We start from the raw sequence: 19,618 nt of genomic DNA, 5'->3' as shown, positions 1-19,618 counted from the left end.
CCGGATACTGGCGCTTGCTGTAATGCAAATGGCTGCCTCTGCTTTTTCCACCCGGATACAAGCCGGGCGCGGCCGGCGATTGGTTGAAGGGGCTGGGAAGTCTGCCTGGCAACGTGTCGGCGATTGGTCGGGACTCTGTCAGTTTAAGAAGCGAACTAGGAAGAAGGGGGCGGGGAGAAAGAGAGATTGGCTTCAGATAGACTGGGCTGAGCCGCGGAGAATTACAGCCGGTTGCGGGTCTTGCTCCGGGGTTGATCATCTGCTTTTGCAGAAGGAGTGCGTGCGTGCGTGTGTGTGTGTATATGCATCTCCAAGGTTCGAAGCCAAGGAGCTGTTTTCTTCTCTGCATGGGTTGGTACTACACCTCCCATCATCCAGGGCTGTTGTGTATTGTGGCTAGTCGCAATCAAAGAATGAAGGATTCCATAGGCTTTGAATTGCTTCCCAGGGTTAGAAGATTTGCACTCGTTCTCCATCCAGAGAGTTGTTTTGGCAGCCAAGGAACCAGAAGGAGCAAAATTTTCACTGCCCAAACAATCACTCATTTTGGGGAAAACAGGGAGAAAAGGTATTTTGGCCGATCTCTTTGATTTGATTTAATCAACTATTCTGCCTTAATCAGGGTGGTGGTGAATCTGAGGCCAACATTAATTAGTGTATGGCCTAACTTATGGATGGAGAGCCAGTTTGATGCTGGATTAGACACTGGGCGACCATGGATTTTAATCCTGTTTTAGGCATGAAAGCCACGGTGAGTAACTTTGAGCCAGCCCTTCCATCAGCCCTGGGAAAAAGGAGTTGGTCAGAATAAATTGCATGAGAGACACAGAGACTTGGTCAACTGGTAATCTGCAATGCCAAGAAGATTCTTTATTATAATATTTTTAATTTCTTTGTTTGCATCGTCTTCAAATGCGGATATCTGTGCTACTCTACAAGCCAACATTCTGGTTTTGACTTGCTCCACAGCCCACTTCCTGACCCCTAAAGGCCAGCTTAGCAGGAGGGTGGGCTGGGAGGAGGGTCTCAGGTCCAGATCTCTGAGGTGCAGTCTCCTCCCGGGTAACGCATTTCGCGTGCACGAGCGGGACCATACGGCTCCTTCCCGAAATCCACCAGGAAGTCCGGGTTCACACAGAGGCCCCCTCTCTCGGTGTCCACATCAATCTGGAGCATGACTGACCCCTCCCTGCAAAGGAAGAAGAATTCAGGGGTAGAAAAGATGGTCTTTTGCTTGCTTATTTGGGCCTTCATAATGCTGGAGACGCTGATTAGGGAACTCTGCAGTTCCAGCATAAATGGAGAGGCAATGACAAAGCAATAGAAGGTAGGTATAGGATTGATTTGGTATGTAATGCAAGAAGGAACAGAATGAGGAGAAACCCTAACCCACCCCACCAATTTGGTCTGAAGGTTCTTCGTCTATTGAGAGACTTCATACCTGACCATTTGTGGGTAAAATTGCTTGTCCCACGGTGTGTAGAGGCTGTTGGTGACATAAAGCCTTTTTCCGTCCAAGCTGAGCTGGAGCATTTGGGGTCCCCCGTGGACTCTCCTCCCCTGAGGTGAAAAAAAGCGAGGAGTGGTCAAGAAACGTAGGTGGTCCATAAAGGGTAACATGTGGCTGCTTAGTTTCAGTCTGCCTCAGGAGACTCATTTGGGGCATTTCAAGGTGTCCCACCGAGAATCCACGCTGTCCATTGACAGTTATGCCCAGCACGTTTCCCGTACATGTCTCGAACCCGGAACCCTTCTGAGAAAAGGGAGGCTCACCTGGAGCATGAACGGATCTGGTTGGCATTCGAGCTCTTCGTCCTCAATCACAGTCACCACCCCGCCTTTCTGGATGCTGCCTCCGACAAACACCTGCGGGGCCCAAAGGGAGGGTCAGCTCAGACCGAAGGACAGTCTGCCCTTCCCCGAGCTGCCCTTTCTCTCTGCCCAGACCGTGGTATTTGAAGGTGGACCCCGTCTGAATGTGGAGGTTCTCCCAGCAGTTGCCGGTAAATGGGGCCTGGGTTAACCCAACGTCTGCTTAACCCAACATCCTGGTTCTGAGGGTGGAAGAAGACGACCCCGGGCCTTCCTCACGGTTGCAGGGCCTTTGGGCGGGAGGGGTCTCACCTGGCCCGTCAGCCGAGGGCAGTGGGGGTCGGAGATGTCGTACTGTCGGACATCGCCGTGGTACCAGTTGCTCAGGTACAGGAAACGGTCATCCAGCGAAATGACAATGGCTGTGAGGAACGCTGGAGAGCAGAAGGTGCCGAGAAATAAGGTCAGGTTTAATTCCCTGGCATGGAAAGTTTTGGACGTCTCGGTGTTTCCCCAAAATGTGCCGATCTCTCGGCCACGAGGCACTCAGCCCGTTCTCCAAAGATGCTGAAAATCCTTCCCAGAGGGTGTGAACTCCAGCACAATACAAAGGTAGAGGATGGAGACCTAAGTGCCAGGACAAAAGCCCCCCTGAACTTTATTTACTCACATGCCATTTCAGGTTGGTACCAGCCAGTGACCACCTTCTTTGGGATCTGGATTACCTTCTCCGTGGCCCACGACCCATCCTGCAAGGGACACACAAGGCTGGTTGGGACGTGGAAAGGTCTCCCTTCCAACACGTTCGCACCAGCCCTTCCGCTTCCTGTTGTGTCTGCCTCCTGATCTGAAGCCTTTCAAAGAGATTTGAAATACTCCTGTAGCTTCTGAGTTCCACTCTTTCAGCTCCTGGGGGGTCCTTGGCGCTCTCTCCATTCTCTTTCAGCCCCCTTTCTCCTCAGGAGAAGTTAACACGGTTTCTCTGCCATAAAAAGAAGATGAACCGATGGAGCTGGGTGGCCCACTCCCTCAGGATGACCCCCTTTGTCCCCAAATCTTCTTCTGACTCTGCGATTCAACATTCAGGTTCCTGTTGCTGAGGACTTCCATATCGTCATGATCACAGAAGACGAATTACAGGTAGTCCTCAGCTTACAGCCATTTGAAGTTACGATGGTTCTGAAAAAAGTGAACTATGACCTCTGTTCCCCTGGTCAGGTGGTCGAAATTCAGCACTTGGCGTGGATTTAGGATACTTGTGGTGTCACGTGGTCCTCATTCGCGACCTCCCCAGAGGTCTTTTGAGAAGCTAAGTCAACGGGGGAAGCTGGATTTCCTTAATGACCCACGTGATTCACTTAACAGCCATGGCAAAAAGCTGCTAAACATCAGATGTGACTCCCTTTCACTTAGCAATGGAAGTTCCTGTCCTAATTTTGGCCATAAGTCGAGAACTACCTGTAGTATATTGGGTTGTTTTAACCGCTGCATTTTATCCATTAACTCTGTAATTTATTCTAAGCTGAAGCCTCGGATGCCGGCTCTTTCTCACGGAAAGGAGAAAGAAATCCTACTCGTTTTCACCTGCTTTCTGAAAATGTGATGCAAAGCGCCGTCAAGGGCGCAGCCCACAAAGCCATGTGGGGAATCTGGGTTGTGCAAGAAACGGACATGCAGGGGGACAGAATCCTCCCCCAGGTCAATGGACTGGACAAGGCAGTGGGTGGTCAGGTCCCACACATTCAGGCAGCGCCCATAGCGGTCTGCGGAGGAAAAGAGAAGAATCGGCTTCATTTCTTCTGGTGAGTAGGAATGCTTCCTGCTAGAAAGCGCCCAGGGGGAGGCAGAGGGTTTCGCTAAGCAGTTGCTCAGAACAGGGGTCCCCCCCGACCCCCGGCCCATGGACTGGCACCGGGCTGCAGCAGCCCAGAAACCGGGCCACCCAAACAAGCAAAGCCCCATCCGTGGGGATGCAGGCGGGACGTGAAACCAGGCCCCCTCCGGTCCGCGGAAAACCCTCTCCCCGCAGAAGCGGTCCCTGGTGCCCAAAAGGTTGGGGGCCTTGGAAGGCTGGGGGCTTTCTCCTGTCAGAGGCCTCCAAGCAGAAGCTGAGCTGCCAGCTCTTGGGGAAGGGTTAGGGTTAGGGTGGGCAAGCGTCCCATTTCCCCAAAGAGTCCCGGCTCCCTCCTTACATTGGAGGGCAGACCTGCTGGGTTTTGAATTCCAACGTGCCAGAAGTTGGCATAGTTTTGGCACCTCACCTTTCTTCAGATCTTCAAGGTTGAAGCCATTGGAGAAGAATTTGGGGTCTCCTGCTTCAGTGCTGACTAGGACGTTTTGCCTGGGTTGGAACCAGAAGTCGCAGCCTTTGGCAGCGGCATCCCCGGGGTGGTTCCAGGTGCCCTTCACTTCCCAAGTTTCCGCATCCACAACAACAAATGCTCCTGCGATTGGGGTGTGCGGGGGAGGGGGGAATGCAAATTAACTCAGACAGGTGCAGGTGACTGCCGGGAAGGGTTGGCCGAAAGGAAAAGGGCTCTGCCCAGTGGTACCTTTTCCGTTGCCATAGAGGTCCCCTAGAGCGGCGATCACGACATCTCCGGGGGGCATAAAGTGTGCGGTGTGCAATGTAGCCAGGTTGGTTTTACAGAAGACCTCCCTAGGTTCAATCACCTGTCGGGGTAATAAAAACTCTTACATTGCAATTCTGTTTTCCTTCTTCTCACTTCTGCAAAATGCTTTTGTCTAAAAACGCCAAGACCCCTGTGAAAATGGACGTTAAGAGGTTGGGGCCAGGTCAGGGGGTGGGTAATGGTGGTGTACAGCTTTAAAGCCCCCCCCCCACATCACAGGGGCCTTTGGGGAACCCCTTCCAGCCCAATTCCCTGACTTGCACCCTCTGTCAGTGGGGGGCCTACCTTAAACAGGCAGGGAGCTTGGGGGTCAGTCCCCGTGTCCACAACATAAATCCGCGAAGAGCTGAAACATGGAAGGACCAGCCGGTTGCGCTTCTTGGTGGGGTCTCCAAAACAGCTACTTCCAGTGTTCCAGCCCAAACAGTGAAGCTCATCATTAATGAAGGGCATTTGCAGCCGGTGAATAACCTGGTGGGGGAAGATTGGGGTGGCAGAGATTAAACAAGCATTATTTATCTCCTTGCCTGGAGTTGGGCTTCTCCGTGTGATTCCCAAGAGTTTGTGATCTGCATATGTTTTTGGATGCAAACGCGGAGTGGAATTTTTGCTAGTAAGTCTTCTGCTTGGTGGAAGATCGTGTGGGTGGTGGATTGTTGCTGGCAGAACGCATGTTCCTTCCACTTCCAACTGGCAAGCAGAATCTCACCGACAGAACGGGCATCCCTGCAACAAGCCTTTTTCTTCCCTTCCCAGGTTCTCGCGTGTGTGAACGCAACAGCTGGCGTCTGAGCATCGCCCGCTTATTTCGTGCATTGTGAGCAAGCTTTAGGCTTCCCGCAGCTCTGCCAGGACGGTCCCTGCCTCAGCTGCACCTAGTTAAGGTGTCTGTGCTAGGCGTAACTGACCACAACTCTGCTGACACAAAAATGTGAACATGGCAGATCCGCCTGAAGACACTCATTAGGCACCGAGGAACAGAACGGCTGGAAACAGTCCAGATGCCGGGAGCTGCTGAGCTTGGAACCAAGGACTCCCTTAATTTGATTTAACTTAATTGTTCCCAGCTTGATTTTATTATTCTAGTCTTTAGTAAAAAGTGTCTTAGAAATTGAAAATATCTCTGAGCGTGTGGTAAATAGCGCAGATTGCCCTCCACTTAGGGCAACAATTGCAGCCGGGAACCCGGTCAGTGAGTGAAGCAGCCATTAAGCGAACTGACTATTTTCCTAAATTACTTCAATTCCAACACCTCTGGTTTCAGTCTGTAAGCGATCTCCTTCGTTTGCTAAGGCGGAGTGAAAGCTGCCTCTGAGTTCAGCCCCCCCCCCGTGTACTTCTAAAACATCTCTCAGGTTTTACGTCCATTTGGAGCATTACAAAGCAACTTTTTATCTTCCGCCCCCATCCACAGACCCTGAACTGGAACGCCAGGTATTAAACGAGGAAGAGGAAGCCGGACAAGCGTTCCCATGTTCCCAAAGAAGTAAGTGCTGTCATACTTGGCAAAAAGTGGGAGATTTAGGATCAACATCCACTGTGGCAAGATAATCTGGCATCTGGGTCCCTGACTCAGTTAAGACGCAAGTCACATACATCAGCCTCTCTCGCGGTCCTGGAGGGGAAAAAAGATAAATCCACATTTTAGGATCTTGGACTTGAACCTTAAAACGGTTTTGTTTGAGCTACAACTTTTACATTTGCCCATCCTGTTAAAGTTGGTTACTGGGTTAACTTGTGCTATGGATTGAATCTTTGTTCCAGGATCTTGATACCGGATCGGAAGTCTTACGCCCGACGACTTCGTTAAGCTTGCTCCACCCTTCATGCTTCAATCGAGGCGGCTTAATACGAAGTGTGAGCCCACGCCTCACCTGCGCAGCTCTGCCTGGACTCAACACCCACTTCCCTGCTCTGCTCTCCGGAAGAGGATCGGATCCCCCCTTCTTACCTCTCATGGCATCCAAAGGCGTTGGATACCCAGGGCCCGGATAGCAACATAATTCTCCCTCTTGATAAAGGAAAGAGAGAGAGAGAGACAGAGAGATTTAGCTTCTTGGCAGCATGAGGGACAAAGAAGACGCAGGTGTTTGAAGGAGACAGGTGCCATTGGGGAACAAAGCCAGATCGATTCCCAACCTTTGCTTGGCATCTTTGCAGGTGCCTTCTCCCCATCTCTTGCTCGTTGCTTGTGCATTTCCTTCTCTCTCTTTAGCACTGCCGCAGCTTGCATGCCTGAGATTCTCCAGCCTGAGATTCTCCAGCCTGCCTGCATCCGGTTTATATAACCCAGGAGACCTGACCAAACCTTGTTGCATTCCCGGAGGGTGCACGCCGAAGGAACTCATTAAGAAAATTGCTGATCCCTGAAAACCCAGAGGCTCTCTCCCTTCATCCCATATCAGAGAAGCCTAGCCAGCTGATTCCACACCCTTTGGGGCTGCTCAGAAAGAGAGGCCCTATTAACAGGTCTGTTTCATCTCTTTCTCCTCACACGCTTTTGATTGCATCCTCAGAACAAGTTATCTCAACCCACATCTTCTGATTTTGTAGTTTTGCTGACTCGGATCCGAATAACCAGACTCACAGCGCAAGAGAATAGCCAATTGGAGAGGGAACACTGGAAGAAACAGAAGCCAGAAAATTTGGAGATGTTTTCACGTTTTGAGGGCTCTGCCAATGGAACGGAGGTCTGTCTGCATCTTTGCAAAGAGTTTTGAGTTGGTGTGCAATCTCAAGAAGTTAGAATCTGAAGTCTCCAGATTCCCAGAAAATGTTTCTTCTCCCAATTGCAGAGAAGCTCTGTGGCTCAGAAAGTGGGTCCAGCAAGCACTAGGGGGTGTGCCCTAGCCCAGGCAATTTTTAATTTCATAAGTGGTAACATCAGACTTACCACTGTGGTGTGAATTCGTCTCAATTACACCTGCTAAGCTCTTCCTGATGCTGAGTGCTAGCCACTTAATGCCCTTTGATGAGGCTAAGGCTGGAATTGCCAGTCTCGGCTCTCCTCTCCTCCCTCACAAAGTCCCTTTCAACTCTCCTGTCCGAGCTAGAGTTTTACAACTTTTTCAACTTTCTTGCTTCCTCCTGATCTTCATAGAGGTTTTACCCTTCTGCCGCCCCTTCCCCCCCCCGTCCGTGGCCTTTGTTGGGTTTTTAGAAAATGGAGCTCTACCCCACCAAGATTCATGGGATCTCGAGGTAGCATCTTCCTGAACGAGGGACCAGGGACCCCCCCATCCATCTGCGTTCCCACAGCAGACAAGGGAGATAGTCTAGGTCAGGGTTAGGGAACCGTGGCTCTTTGACGACTTGTGGACTTCAGTACCCAGAATTCCTGAGCCAGCCATGCAGACTCAGGAATTCAAGTCAACAAAGAGCCAAGGCTCCTTACCCCTGGTCTAGGTGATCTCCAAGGCCCTTTTTCCAACCCTCACATTCTACGGACTTGGACTCTTCAAAGTTTGGTTCGGGTTCTGTGCAGGAAGCCAAACTGGGCAATGGTTTCTTGGGTGCAATGGCGCAAAAGGCAGTCTCGTGCATTCCCAAGCTCCAGCGCTTTATCAAATAAAGGCTTGTTAAATTCCTGAAGGTAAAAGCAAATGAGCTTCGTATTAAGGGCTCAGGGGGAAATTAATGCTTATTTTGTTTTCTTTGTAGATTAAAGCGCTAGACTGCATTTCAGGGTTTAAAATGAAAGTGTGAACATTGCTAGAAAGCCTAAAAACCAGGGCTTTTTTTGTCATAGAATGCTCAGAACGGAGTTCCGGCACCTTTTTTTGGATAGAACCTTGTAGGCAAGGTGGGTTGTATGACATGTGTGAGTTCCGGCACCTTTTTATTTTACAAAAAAAGCACTGCTAAAAACATTCAGGTTTCAGACTTGACAGAGTCACACGTTGTATGAGAAACAGTCCTTTCTGCCCCTTTCCCACCTTCCCTTAGTGCGATCGCTGATGGCTTTGGTGCTGGTGGATATTTGTTCCGGATGCAGGAATTCTTAAAATCCTGGGTTAGGGCTGCCCTGCCGAAAGATGAGCACTGTGTTGATGTGCAGGCTTCACGTGTCCCTTTGTGGCCAAACAGGGCACGCCACACACACACCAGGCAAGAAAGAAGTAGCATCTCAAGGAAAAAGCAACTCTAAACTTTTTCTTGTTTGCATGCTACACTATCTGCAGTGATTTTTAAAAACACCCTACGACTCTCACTATTGGTTAGTTTGTAAGCTTTGAGTAGGTGCCAAGATGCAGAAAGAATCAAAAGTTCAGTGTGGTTCAGGGCTTCTCTTGCACTGAGTTAAAGTCACGTTTGGGATGCCCTGATGCAGTCAAAGTAGGGAATCTCTTAGATCCCAATATCAAAGGTAACCTTGCAGCTGGGAGGAGGGTGTGGAAATTTTCATCCTTTTAAGCTGCCTTTCTTGGTGTCGACGTTTGGTTCATAACATTGCAGAGCCTCCTCTGAGAAGAGAGGATGTGAAAGAGTTAGTTTTTACCACGTTTTTTCCCTGTGATAGTGAGTGTTATGAAACTTGAACATCGATGGATTCCAAGAACACACTGCCAAGGGTTCATTCCTTGACAGTGTGTTTGGAATTCCTTTAATTGCCATCGTTTTTCTCCTGGCACTGCTTTTCATAGGTGTTATCCTATTTCGCTACATTATAATTGCATTGTAGATCGTTTAGCCGACACCCAGTGAATATAAAGGCAGGAAAGGCCCTACCACATCAAGTGTTGCTGCATCCCTCAGTCAAATAATATCATGGAAGACGAAAACCCCAGACAAAGCGCAGTTTCGTAGAACCATAAGTTTAATACAATTAGACGTGTTGACATGTTTTGTCACAACATTAAGACAAGTTGGGCAGCTTCTGGCCTGTGTCAGTCAAGTTTGCCTTCATGGACTTAGTAACTCTCCGTGATTCTTGGTGTCCACCTGGGCTAGGATGCTCTGGCAATTCGCCCTCCTCCGCGACCAGCTGGGGAGGGGAAGGGTTAGAGGTGGCTCTGTTTTAGTCTGGGATGGGAGGGGTTGAGAGTGCACCCCCCCGGCTGTTGAGGGTAATCTCTCTCTCTCTCTCTCTCTCTCTCTCTCTCTCTCTCTCTCTCTCTCTCTCTCTCTCTCTCTCTCTCTCTCTAACGTGTAGTAGGTAGACAACCATGTATTTTTTTGAGAGCTGACACCATAGAAATGTCAGTGCCTAGCGTGTGTTTCAAAAGAAGCCCCCTGCCAAAGTTGTGCCCCCTCCCAATATAAATGGTTTTCTCCCTCCCTCTGCTGAATTCTCATCTTCAAATAAAAGTTAGCTCCGAGACTCTGTATTAATAAGAAAATCTTTTATTACAATGACAATTTTAATTTCTTTGCATCCTCTTCGAACACGGAAATCTGTGCAGTGGGATTAAACTACAAACCAACATTCTGGTTTTGACTTGCTCCACAGCCCACTTCCTGCCCCCTAAAGGCTAGCTTAGCAGGAGGGTGGGCTGGGAGGAGGGTCTCAGGTCCAGATCTCCGAGGTGCAGTCTCCTCCCGGGTAACGCATTTCATATGCACGAGCGGGACCATACGGCTCCTTCCCGAAATCCACCAGGAAGTCCGGGTTCACACAGAGGCCCCCTCTCTCGGTGTCCACATCAATCTGGAGCATGACTGACCCCTCCCTGCAAAGGAAGAAGAATTCAGGGGTAGAAAAGAGGGTTTCCATAAAGTTAGAACAGCTCATTAGGGAACTCTAGAAAGGAGAACAAATGAAATTCCGGTATGAATGGAGAACTAACGACAAAGTAACAAAAAGTAGGGATAGGTTTGGCATGTAATACAATGAGGAAGAGGAGAAGGAGGAGAGCAAAATTTGCAAACTTGGTATGAATATTAAGACCAAAGACCCCGTACCTGACCAGTTGTGGGTAAAATTGCTTGTCCCACACTGTGCAGAGGCTGTTGGTGACATAAAGCCTTTTTCCGTCCAAGCTGAGCTGGAGCATTTGGGGTCCCCCGTGGACTCTCCTCCCCTGAGGTGAAAAAAAGCGAGGAGTGGTCAAGAAACGTAGGTGGTCCATAAAGGGGAACATGTGGCTGCTTAGTTTCAGTCTGCCTCAGGAGACTCATTTGGGGCATTTCAAGGTGTCCCACCGAGAATCCACGCTGTCCATTGACAGTTATGCCCAGCCCGTTTCCCGTACGCGTCTCGAACCCGGAACCCTTCTGAGAAAAGGGAGGCTCACCTGGAGCATGAACGGATCTGGTTGGCATTCGAGCTCTTCGTCCCTAATCACAGTCACCACCCCGCCTTTCTGGATGCTGCCTCCGACAAACACCTGCGGGGCCCAAAGGGAGGGTCAGCTCAGGCCGAAGGACAGTCTGCCCTTCCCCGAGCTGCCCTTTCTCTCTGCCCAGACCGCGGTATTTGAAGGTGGACCCCGTCTGAATGTGGAGGTTCTCCCAGCAGTTGCCGGTAAATGGGGCCTGGGTTAACCCAACGTCTGCTTAACCCAACATCCTGGTTCTGACGGTGGAAGAAGACGACCCCGGGCCTTCCTCACGGTTGCAGGGCCTTTGGGCGGGAGGGGGCTCACCTGGCCCGTCAGCCGAGGGCAGTGGGGGTCGGAGATGTCGTACTGTCGGACGTCGCCGTGGTACCAGTTGCTCAGGTACAGGAAACGGTCATCCAGCGAAATGACAATGGCTGCGAGGAACGCTGGAGAGCAGAAGGTGCCGAGAAATAAGGCCAGGTTTAATTCCCTGGCATGGAAAGTTTTGGACGTCTTGGTGTTTCCCCAAAATGTGCCGATCTCTCGGCCACGAGGCACTCGGCCCGTTCTCCAAAGATGCTGAAAATCCTTCCCAGAGGGTGTGAACTCCAGCACAATACAAAGGTGGAGGATGGAGACCTAAGCGCCAGGACAAAAGCCCCCCTGAACTTTATTTACTCACATGCCATTTCAGGTTGGTTCCAGCCAGTGACCACCTTCTTTGGGATCTGGATTACCTTCTCCGTGGCCCACGACCCATCCTGCAAGGGACACACAAGGCTGGTTGGGACGTGGAAAGGTCTCCCTTCCAACACATTCGCACCAGCCCTTCCGCTTCCTGTTGTGTCTGCCTCCTGATCTGAAGCCTTTCAAAGAGATTTGAAATACTCCTGTAGCTTCTGAGTTCCACTCTTTCAGCTCCTGGGGGGTCCTTGGCGCTCTCTCCATTCTCTTTCAGCCCCCTTTCTCCTCAGGAGAAGTTAACACGGTTTCTCTGCCATAAAAAGAAGATGAACCGATGGAGCTGGGTGGCCCACTCCCTCAGGGTGACCCCCTTTGTCCCCAAATCTTCTTCTGACTCTGCGATTCAACATTCAGGTTCCTGTTGCTGAGGACTTCCATATCGTCATGATCACAGAAGACGAATTACAGGTAGTCCTCAGCTTACAGCCATTTGAAGTTACGATGGTTCTGAAAAAAGTGAACTATGACCTCTGTTCCCCTGGTCAGGTGGTCGAAATTCAGCACTTGGCGTGGATTTAGGATACTTGTGGTGTCACGTGGTCCTCATTCGCGACCTCCCCAGAGGTCTTTTGAGAAGCTAAGTCAACGGGGGAAGCTGGATTTCCTTAATGACCCACGTGATTCACTTAACAGCCATGGCAAAAAGCTGCTAAACATCAGATGTGACTCCCTTTCACTTAGCAATGGAAGTTCCTGTCCTAATTTTGGCCATAAGTCGAGAACTACCTGTAGTATATTGGGTTGTTTTAACCGCTGCATTTTATCCATTAACTCTGTAATTTATTCTAAGCTGAAGCCTCGGATGCCGGCTCTTTCTCACGGAAAGGAGAAAGAAATCCTACTCGTTTTCACCTGCTTTCTGAAAATGTGATGCAAAGCGCCGTCAAGGGCGCAGCCCACAAAGCCATGTGGGGAATCTGGGTTGTGCAAGAAACGGACATGCAGGGGGGCAGAATCCTCCCCCAGGTCAATGGACTGGACAAGGCAGTGGGTGGTCAGGTCCCACACATTCAGGCAGCGCCCATAGCGGTCTGCGGAGGAAAAGAGAAGAATCGGCTTCATTTCTTCTGGTGAGTAGGAATGCTTCCTGCTAGAAAGCGCCCAGGGGGAGGCAGAGGGTTTCGCTAAGCAGTTGCTCAGAACAGGGGTCCCCCCGACCCCCGGCCCATGGACTGGCACCGGGCTGCAGCAGCCCAGAAACCGGGCCACCCAAACAAGCAAAGCCCCATCCGTGGGGATGCAGGCGGTACGTGAAACCAGGCCCCCTCCGGTCCGCGGAAAACCCTCTCCCCGCAGAAGCGGTCCCTGGTGCCCAAAAGGTTGGGGGCCTTGGAAGGCTGGGGGCTTTCTCCTGTCGGAGGCCTCCAAGCAGAAGCTGAGCTGCCAGCTCTTGGGGAAGGGTTAGGGTTAGGGTGGGCAAGGGGGTTGGCTAGGGGGCCACCAGCGCCCCCTCAGCGTCCCATTTCCTCAAAGAGTCCCGGCTCCCTCCTTACATTGGAGGGCAGACCTGCTGGGTTTTGAATTCCAACGTGCCAGAAGTTGGCATAGTTTTGGCACCTCACCTTTCTTCAGATCTTCAGGGTTGAAGCCATTAAATAAAAATTTGGGGTCTCCTGCTTCAGTGCTGACTAGGACGTTTTGCCTGGGTTGGAACCAGAAGTCGCAGCCTTTGGCAGTGGCATCCCCGGGGTGGTTCCAGGTGCCCTTCACTTCCCAGGTTTCCGCATCCACAACAACAAATGCTCCTGCGATTGGGGTGTGCGGGGGAGGGAGGAATGCAAATTAACTCAGACAGGTGCAGGTGACTGCCGGGAAGGGTTGGCCGAAAGGAAAAGGGCTCTGCCCAGTGGTACCTTTTCCGTTGCCATAGAGGTCCCCTAGAGCGGCGATCACGACATCTCCGGGGGGCATAAAGTGTGCGGTGCGCAATGTAGCCAGGTTGGTTTTACAGAAGACCTCCCTAGGTTCAATCACCTGTCGGGGTTGGGGAGGGGGAGAGAAAATAAATAAATAAAAACTCTTACATTGCAATTCTGTTTTCCTTCTTCTCACTTCTGCAAAATGCTTTTGTCTAAAAACGCCAAGACCCCTGTGAAAATGGACGTTAAGAGGTCGGGGCCAGGTCAGGGGGTCGGTAATGGTGGTATACAGCTTTAAAGCCCCCCCCACATCACAGGGGCCTTTGGGGAACCCCTTCCAGCCCAATTCCCTGACTTGCACCCTCTGTCAGTGGGGGGCCTACCTTAAACAGGCAGGGAGCTTGGGGGTCAGACCCCGTGTCCACAACATAAATCCGCGAAGAGCTGAAACACGGAAGGACCAGCCGGTTGCGCTTCTTGGTGGGGTCTCCAAAGCAGCTACTTCCAGTGTTCCAGCCCGAACAGTGAAGCTGATCATTAATGAACGGCATTTGCAGCCGGTGAATAACCTGGTGGGGGAAGATTGGGGTGGCAGAGATTAAACAAGCATTATTTATCTCCTTGCCTGGAGTTGGGCTTCTCCGTGTGATTCCCAAGAGTTTGTGATCTGCACATGTTTTTGGATGCAAACGCGGAGTGGAATTTTTGCTAGTAAGTCTTCTGCTTGGTGGAAGATCGTGTCGGTGGTGGATTGTTGCTGACACAACGCATGTTCCTTCCACTTCCAACTGGCAAGCAGAATCTCACCGACAGAACGGGCATCTCTGCAACAAGTCTTTTTCTTCCCAAGTTCTCGCGTGTGTGAACGCAACAGCTGGCGTCTGAGCATCGCCCGCTTATTTCGTGCATTGTGAGCAAGCCCGTTGCATCGTAGCGCAGGAGGCTACAGTGCCAGCTAATGATTCTTTAGGCTTCCCGCAGCTCTGCCAGGACGGTTCCTGCCTCAGCTGCACCTAGTTAAGGTGTCTGCGCTAGGCGTACCTGACCACGACTCTGCTGACACAAAAATGTGAACATGGCAGATCCGCCTGAAGACACTCATTAGGCACCGAGGAACAGAACGGCTGGAAACAGTCCAGATGCCGGGAGCTGCTGAGCTTGGAACCAAGGACTCCCTTAATTTGATTTAACTTAATTGTTCCCAGCTTGATTTTATTATTCTAGTCTTTAGTAAAAAGTGTCTTAGAAATTGAAAATATCTCTGAGCGTGTGGTAAATAGCGCAGATTGCCCTCCACTTAGGGCAACAATTGCAGCCGGGAACCCGGTCAGTGAGTGAAGCAGCCATTAAGCGAACTGACTATTTCCCTAAATTACTTCAATTCCAACACCTCTGGTTTCAGTCTGTAAGCGATCTCCTTCGTTTGCTAAGACGGAGTGAGAGCTGCCTCTGAGTTCAGCCCCCCCCCCCCGTGTACTTCTGAAACATCTCTCAGGTTTTATGTCCATTTGGAGCATTACAAAGCAACTTTTTATCTTCCGCCCCCATCCACAGACCCTGAACTGGAACGCCAGGTATTAAACGAGGAAGAGGAAGCCGGACAAGCGTTCCCATGTTCCCAAAGAAGTAAGTGCTGTCATACTTGGCAAAAAGTGGGAGATTTAGGATCAACATCCACTGTGGCAAGATAATCTGGCATCTGGGTCCCTGACTCAGTTAAGACGCAAGTCACATACATCAGCCTCTCTCGCGGTCCTGGAGGGGAAAAAAGATAAATCCACATTTTAGGATCTTGGACTTGAACCTTAAAACGGTTTTGTTTGAGCTACAACTTTTACATTTGCCCATCCTGTTAAAGTTGGTTACTGGGTTAACTTGTGCTATGGATTGAATCTTTGTTCCAGGATCTTGATACCGGATCGGAAGTCTTACGCCCGACGACTTCGTTAAGCTTGCTCCACCCTTCATGCTTCAATCGAGGCGGCTTAATACGAAGTGTGAGCCCACGCCTCACCTGCGCAGCTCTGCCTGGACTCAACACCCACTTCCCTGCTCTGCTCTCCGGAAGAGGATCGGATCCCCCCCTTCTTACCTCTCATGGCATCCAAAGGCGTTGGATACCCAGGGCCCGGATAGCAACATACTTCTCCCTCTGAAAAAGGAAAGAGAGAGAGAGAGACAGAGAGATTTAGCTTCTTGGCAGCATGAGGGAGAAAGAAGACGCAGGTGTTTGAAGGAGACAGGTTCCATTGGGGAACAAAGCCAGATCGATTCCCAACCTTTGCTTGGCATCTTTGCAGGTGCCTTCTCCCCATCTCTTGCTCGTTGCTTGTGCATTTCCTTCTCTCTCTTTAGCACTGCCGCAGCTTGCATGCCTGAGATTCTCCAGCCTGTCTGCATCCGGTTTATATAACCCAGGAGACCTGACCAAACCTTGTTGCATTCCCGGAGGGTGCACGCCGAAGGAACTCATTAAGAAAATTGCTGATCCCTGAAAACCCAGAGGCTCTCTCCCTTCATCCCATATCAGAGAAGCCCAGCCAGCTGATTCCACACCTTTTGGGGCTGCTCAGAAAGAGAGGCCCTATTAACAGGTCTGTTTCATCTCTTTCTCCTCACACGCTTTTGATTGCATCCTCAGAACAAGTTATCTCAACCCACATCTGCAAGTGTTCCAGCCCATGAAGTGAAGCTCATCATTAATGAACGGCATTTGCAGCCGGTGAATGCATGTTCCTTCCACTTCCAACTGGCAAGCAGAATCTCACCGACAGAACAGGCATCCCTGCAACAAGTCTTTTTCTTCCCTTCCCAAGTTCTCCCGTGTGTGAACGCAACAGCTGGCGTCTGAGCATCGCCCGCTTATTTCGTGCATTGTGAGCAAGCCCGTTGCATCGTAGCGCAGGAGGCTACAGTGCCAGCTAATGATTCTTTAGGCTTCCCGCAGCTCTGCCAGGACGGTCCCTGCCTCAGCTGCACCTAGTTAAGGTGTCTGCGCTAGGCGTACCTGACCACGACTCTGCTGACACAAAAATGTGAAGATGGCAGATCCGCCTGAAGACACTCATTAGGCACTGAGGAACAGAACGGCTGGAAACAGTCCAGATGCTGGGAGCTGCTGAGCTTAGAACAAAGGACTCCCTTAATTTGATTTAACTTAATTTTTCCCAGGTTTCCAAGTATTTTGGAAACTGAGAATGTATCTTAACGTGTTAGTATAAATGTTCCTCGACTTGCAGCTGCAATGCAAGGTATTAGAGGCCCAATGGGAAGGAAACCGAACAAGCATTCACAGCACCAGCCCAAAGAACTAAGTATCCTCCTACTTGGCAATAAGTGGGAGATTTGGGATCCACATCCACCGTGGCAAGATAATCCGGCTTCTGGGTTCCTGTCCTGGTTAAGACGCAAAGCACGTACATCAGCTTCTCCTGAGGCCCTAGGGAAGATATCCACATTTTAGGCTCCTGGGCCTGAACCTTCAAAGAGTTCTGTCTGAGCTACAACTGGTGTTCAACCCCTGCTCTTAGGGTATTGTGGCTGTGGGCTAATCCGTCGGTCAAGGGATTCCAATACCAGATCAGTCGTCCCACGCCAAATGGCTCAACTTATTTGTTGAGCTTCTTCCACACACCACAACGAGGTGGCTTAAAATGAAGTTTGAGCCCATTCCTCACCTCTGTGGCTGGACCCGACATCCCCTGCCCTGCCCTGCTCTCCGGAATGGGAGGGTACCACCCCCTTCTTACCTTTCATGGCATCCAAGGGTGTTGGATAGCAACATTCTTCTACGTCTTCAAAAAGAGAGAAGAGAGAGATTTAGCTTCTGTACAGCGGGAGGTGGGGAAGGGGATGTGGGTGTTTTAAAAAAAGGTTGCGGACTGGCGGCTTTGGGGAAAAAGTCAGGTGCCTCCAATGCACGAGACGGATTGACTCGGCTTCTTCGGAAACTTCTTCTTTTGTTCGTTGTTTGATCATTTCTGTCTCTCTCTCGCTCTGCCTCTGCTTGCACACCTGAGATTTTCCAGCTTCCTTGCAGCCGGTTTATATATATATCCCGTGGGAGCAGACGGAGCCTCGCTCCGCGTCCTTTGGGGCCCTAATTCTTTTGTTTCATCACATTCTCCTCACGCTTTTGACTGCATTCTCAGAGCAGCTTATCTGAACCCCCATCACCTCTTCCGTTTTTGGAGGTTTTCTGACTCAGATATGAATAACCAGATTCACAGGGTAAATGTAGTTTGGCACGCATTGAGAATAGCTCGCTTGAGAGGGAATGCTGTCAGAAAGAGAAGCTACAAAATTTGGGGAGGGTTTCATGATCTGAGGGCTTTGCGAAAAGGAATGGAGGCCTGCCTGCACGTCATCTGCCCCTCGGGGTAAATCAAAGGTTTTTGGGTTGGTTTACACCAAAGGTGCTTTTTCAAAAGACAACCTTACTTCCTTTTTTTTTTTTAAAGACATTTCGCTTCTCATCCTAGAAGCATCCTTGCTTCTTGGTTTTTTTGCAGTCTCGAGAAGCTAGAATTGCAACTGACGTCAGCGTCTTTTTCAAATTGCAAGAAAGCTCCGTGCCTTATAACGTGGGTCCAGCAAGCCTTGTCAGCTGTGTCCTAACCTGGGTAGCTTTTATTTCCAGTAGTGGGAACTTGAACCTTACCCTGGCCTTTTGAAATGATCCCAGTTTGTGCACTGTGGGGAGAGGGGAAGGAATTAAGAGATCTGCTGTTCTGGCAATGAAGCTGGAAAAGCAGCACGAGGACATAAAAAGGAGAAAATTGGGGATCTGCTTTTCAGCAGCTCAGCACTTTTCATTTGGTGTCTTTGTTGTAGTTTACTAGCATTATTCTGGTTAGGACGGACTTTCCTTCTCTGAATTACGCCTGCTAAGCTCTTCCCGTTGCTGAGTGCCAGCCGTTCGGTAGAGCCCTTGATCACTCTGGCAGGATGGTATTAGAGAAGTGATTCAATGGGTCTTAACCTCCCATCTTCCCTCTTTCAAACTCTTTCTTTCAGCTCTGCCTTCTTAGATAGAGTTTGACAAGTTCCTCCTTTTCGTTGAGGTCTTACCCACCTGCCCTCCCTTCCGTTTGTTGAGTTTGATAGAAAAAGGAGCTGTAGCCTCCCACATTTATGGGACCCCCCCCACACCCTGATCCATCTCCATTCCCACACCAGACAAGAGGGTCAGTTTAGACGATCTCCAAGGCCCCTTTTCCAACCCTCACGTTCTACGGACCTGGACCGTTCGAAGTTTGATTCAAGTTCCGCGGAGGCAGCCCAACTGGGTAACGATGGTTGGGCACGATCACGCAAAAGGCGGCCTCGTGCATTCCAAAGTGCCCTCGCTTTATCAAATGTAGGCTTGTTAGGCTACTGGAGCTGAAAGCAAACCAGCTTCATACTAAGGGTTCAGAAGGAAATGACTGCTTATTTTGCTTTTGTTTGACTCGTTTATCAACGAAGCTGCTTAAAATGAAAATGTCAACACGGAGAGAGGAGGCCTTAGTAGCCCTTGGCATTCTGCTTTCAAACTGGACCGACTCACAAACTGCACAAGAAACGGCCCTTTCTCCTTCTTTGCCACCTTCCCTTAACGTTGTGACTGAAGGTGTGACTTCTGATGGCTGGTGGTGACGGCCCGTGGCTGTTTGTTAGGGATGCTTAAAATCCTGGATTAGGGCTGTCCCACAACAGTGATGGCTTTGCTTGGGCACGGTGTGCGAGTGCCCCCTTGTGGCAGAACAGGGTACCCCTCATCTACGCGCAGGAGTAAGCAAGAAGTAGTAGTAGTATCCCAAGGAAAAAGCAATTTCAGACTCTGTGGTCTGCCTGATGAGCCTTCTAAGAGTGAGTGTTAAAAAGACACTAGGACTCTCGCTGATTTATAAGCCTTCAGGATAGGAGTGGAAGACCAGGCGCCCAGAAGCAAAACCTCAGTGAGGTTCTCTGCATCAGGTTAAACGGCCAGAGTTAAAGTCCACTTCTGGGGGTCCCCGATGCTCAGGATTTTTCCATGAGAAACTTAAGCCGAACTTGGTTCCCTGACGGATTGACAAAGACCTTTCATGTTTTGCCTCAGTTTCTGCGGTTGAGATGCGTGTTCTTACCAACCTACTCTGACAGCCGTGAACCTAAGTTGAGTGCAGCTGAGCTGGACTTACTCAAGCGCATTCATTTTCAGAACAGACACGATAGAAATGTAATGTGCACAAAGAGGGAAAACAGTCTCCACGTAATTCCTCCCCCGGCTATTAATATCCTGGTGGGTGGAACAGATTGATGTATTTCATCATTTGTCTTCCTCTTA

The 19,618-nt window shown here is 50.2% G+C and overlaps 2 protein-coding genes across 2 annotated transcripts; both read right to left on the bottom strand.

Moving 5' to 3' along the window:
• Positions 1-1,026: 1,026 nt before the first annotated feature.
• LOC308675122 (methanethiol oxidase-like) lies at positions 1,027-6,427 on the bottom strand (the record flags this gene model as incomplete). The annotated part of the gene is made up of 11 exons (XM_081340123.1): positions 6,397-6,427; positions 5,948-6,060; positions 4,731-4,916; positions 4,365-4,485; positions 4,074-4,256; positions 3,397-3,575; positions 2,483-2,561; positions 2,125-2,246; positions 1,774-1,866; positions 1,442-1,560; positions 1,027-1,189 (listed from the first exon to the last, which is right to left on the bottom strand). Exons 1-11 carry the CDS (start codon positions 6,401-6,403, stop codon positions 1,027-1,029), a joined length of 1,365 nt encoding a protein of 454 aa, XP_081196249.1. The 5' UTR covers positions 6,404-6,427.
• Positions 6,428-9,824: 3,397 nt separating this feature from the next.
• On the bottom strand, positions 9,825-15,242 carry LOC308675387 (methanethiol oxidase-like). Its single transcript, XM_081340685.1, has 10 exons — positions 14,951-15,242; positions 13,692-13,877; positions 13,303-13,423; positions 13,012-13,194; positions 12,302-12,480; positions 11,388-11,466; positions 11,030-11,151; positions 10,679-10,771; positions 10,347-10,465; positions 9,825-10,114 (listed from the first exon to the last, which is right to left on the bottom strand). Exons 1-10 carry the CDS (start codon positions 15,089-15,091, stop codon positions 9,952-9,954), a joined length of 1,386 nt encoding a protein of 461 aa, XP_081196811.1. The 5' UTR covers positions 15,092-15,242; the 3' UTR covers positions 9,825-9,951.
• Between the last annotated feature and the right edge of the window lie 4,376 nt (positions 15,243-19,618).

The sequence above is a fragment of the Vipera berus genome (assembly GCF_964194415.1).
Source record: "Vipera berus genome assembly, chromosome: 16".
NCBI lineage: Eukaryota > Metazoa > Chordata > Lepidosauria > Squamata > Viperidae > Vipera > Vipera berus.
The sequence above is the reverse complement of the archived record's forward strand: the minus strand, read 5'-3'. Positions and strand labels throughout refer to the sequence as shown.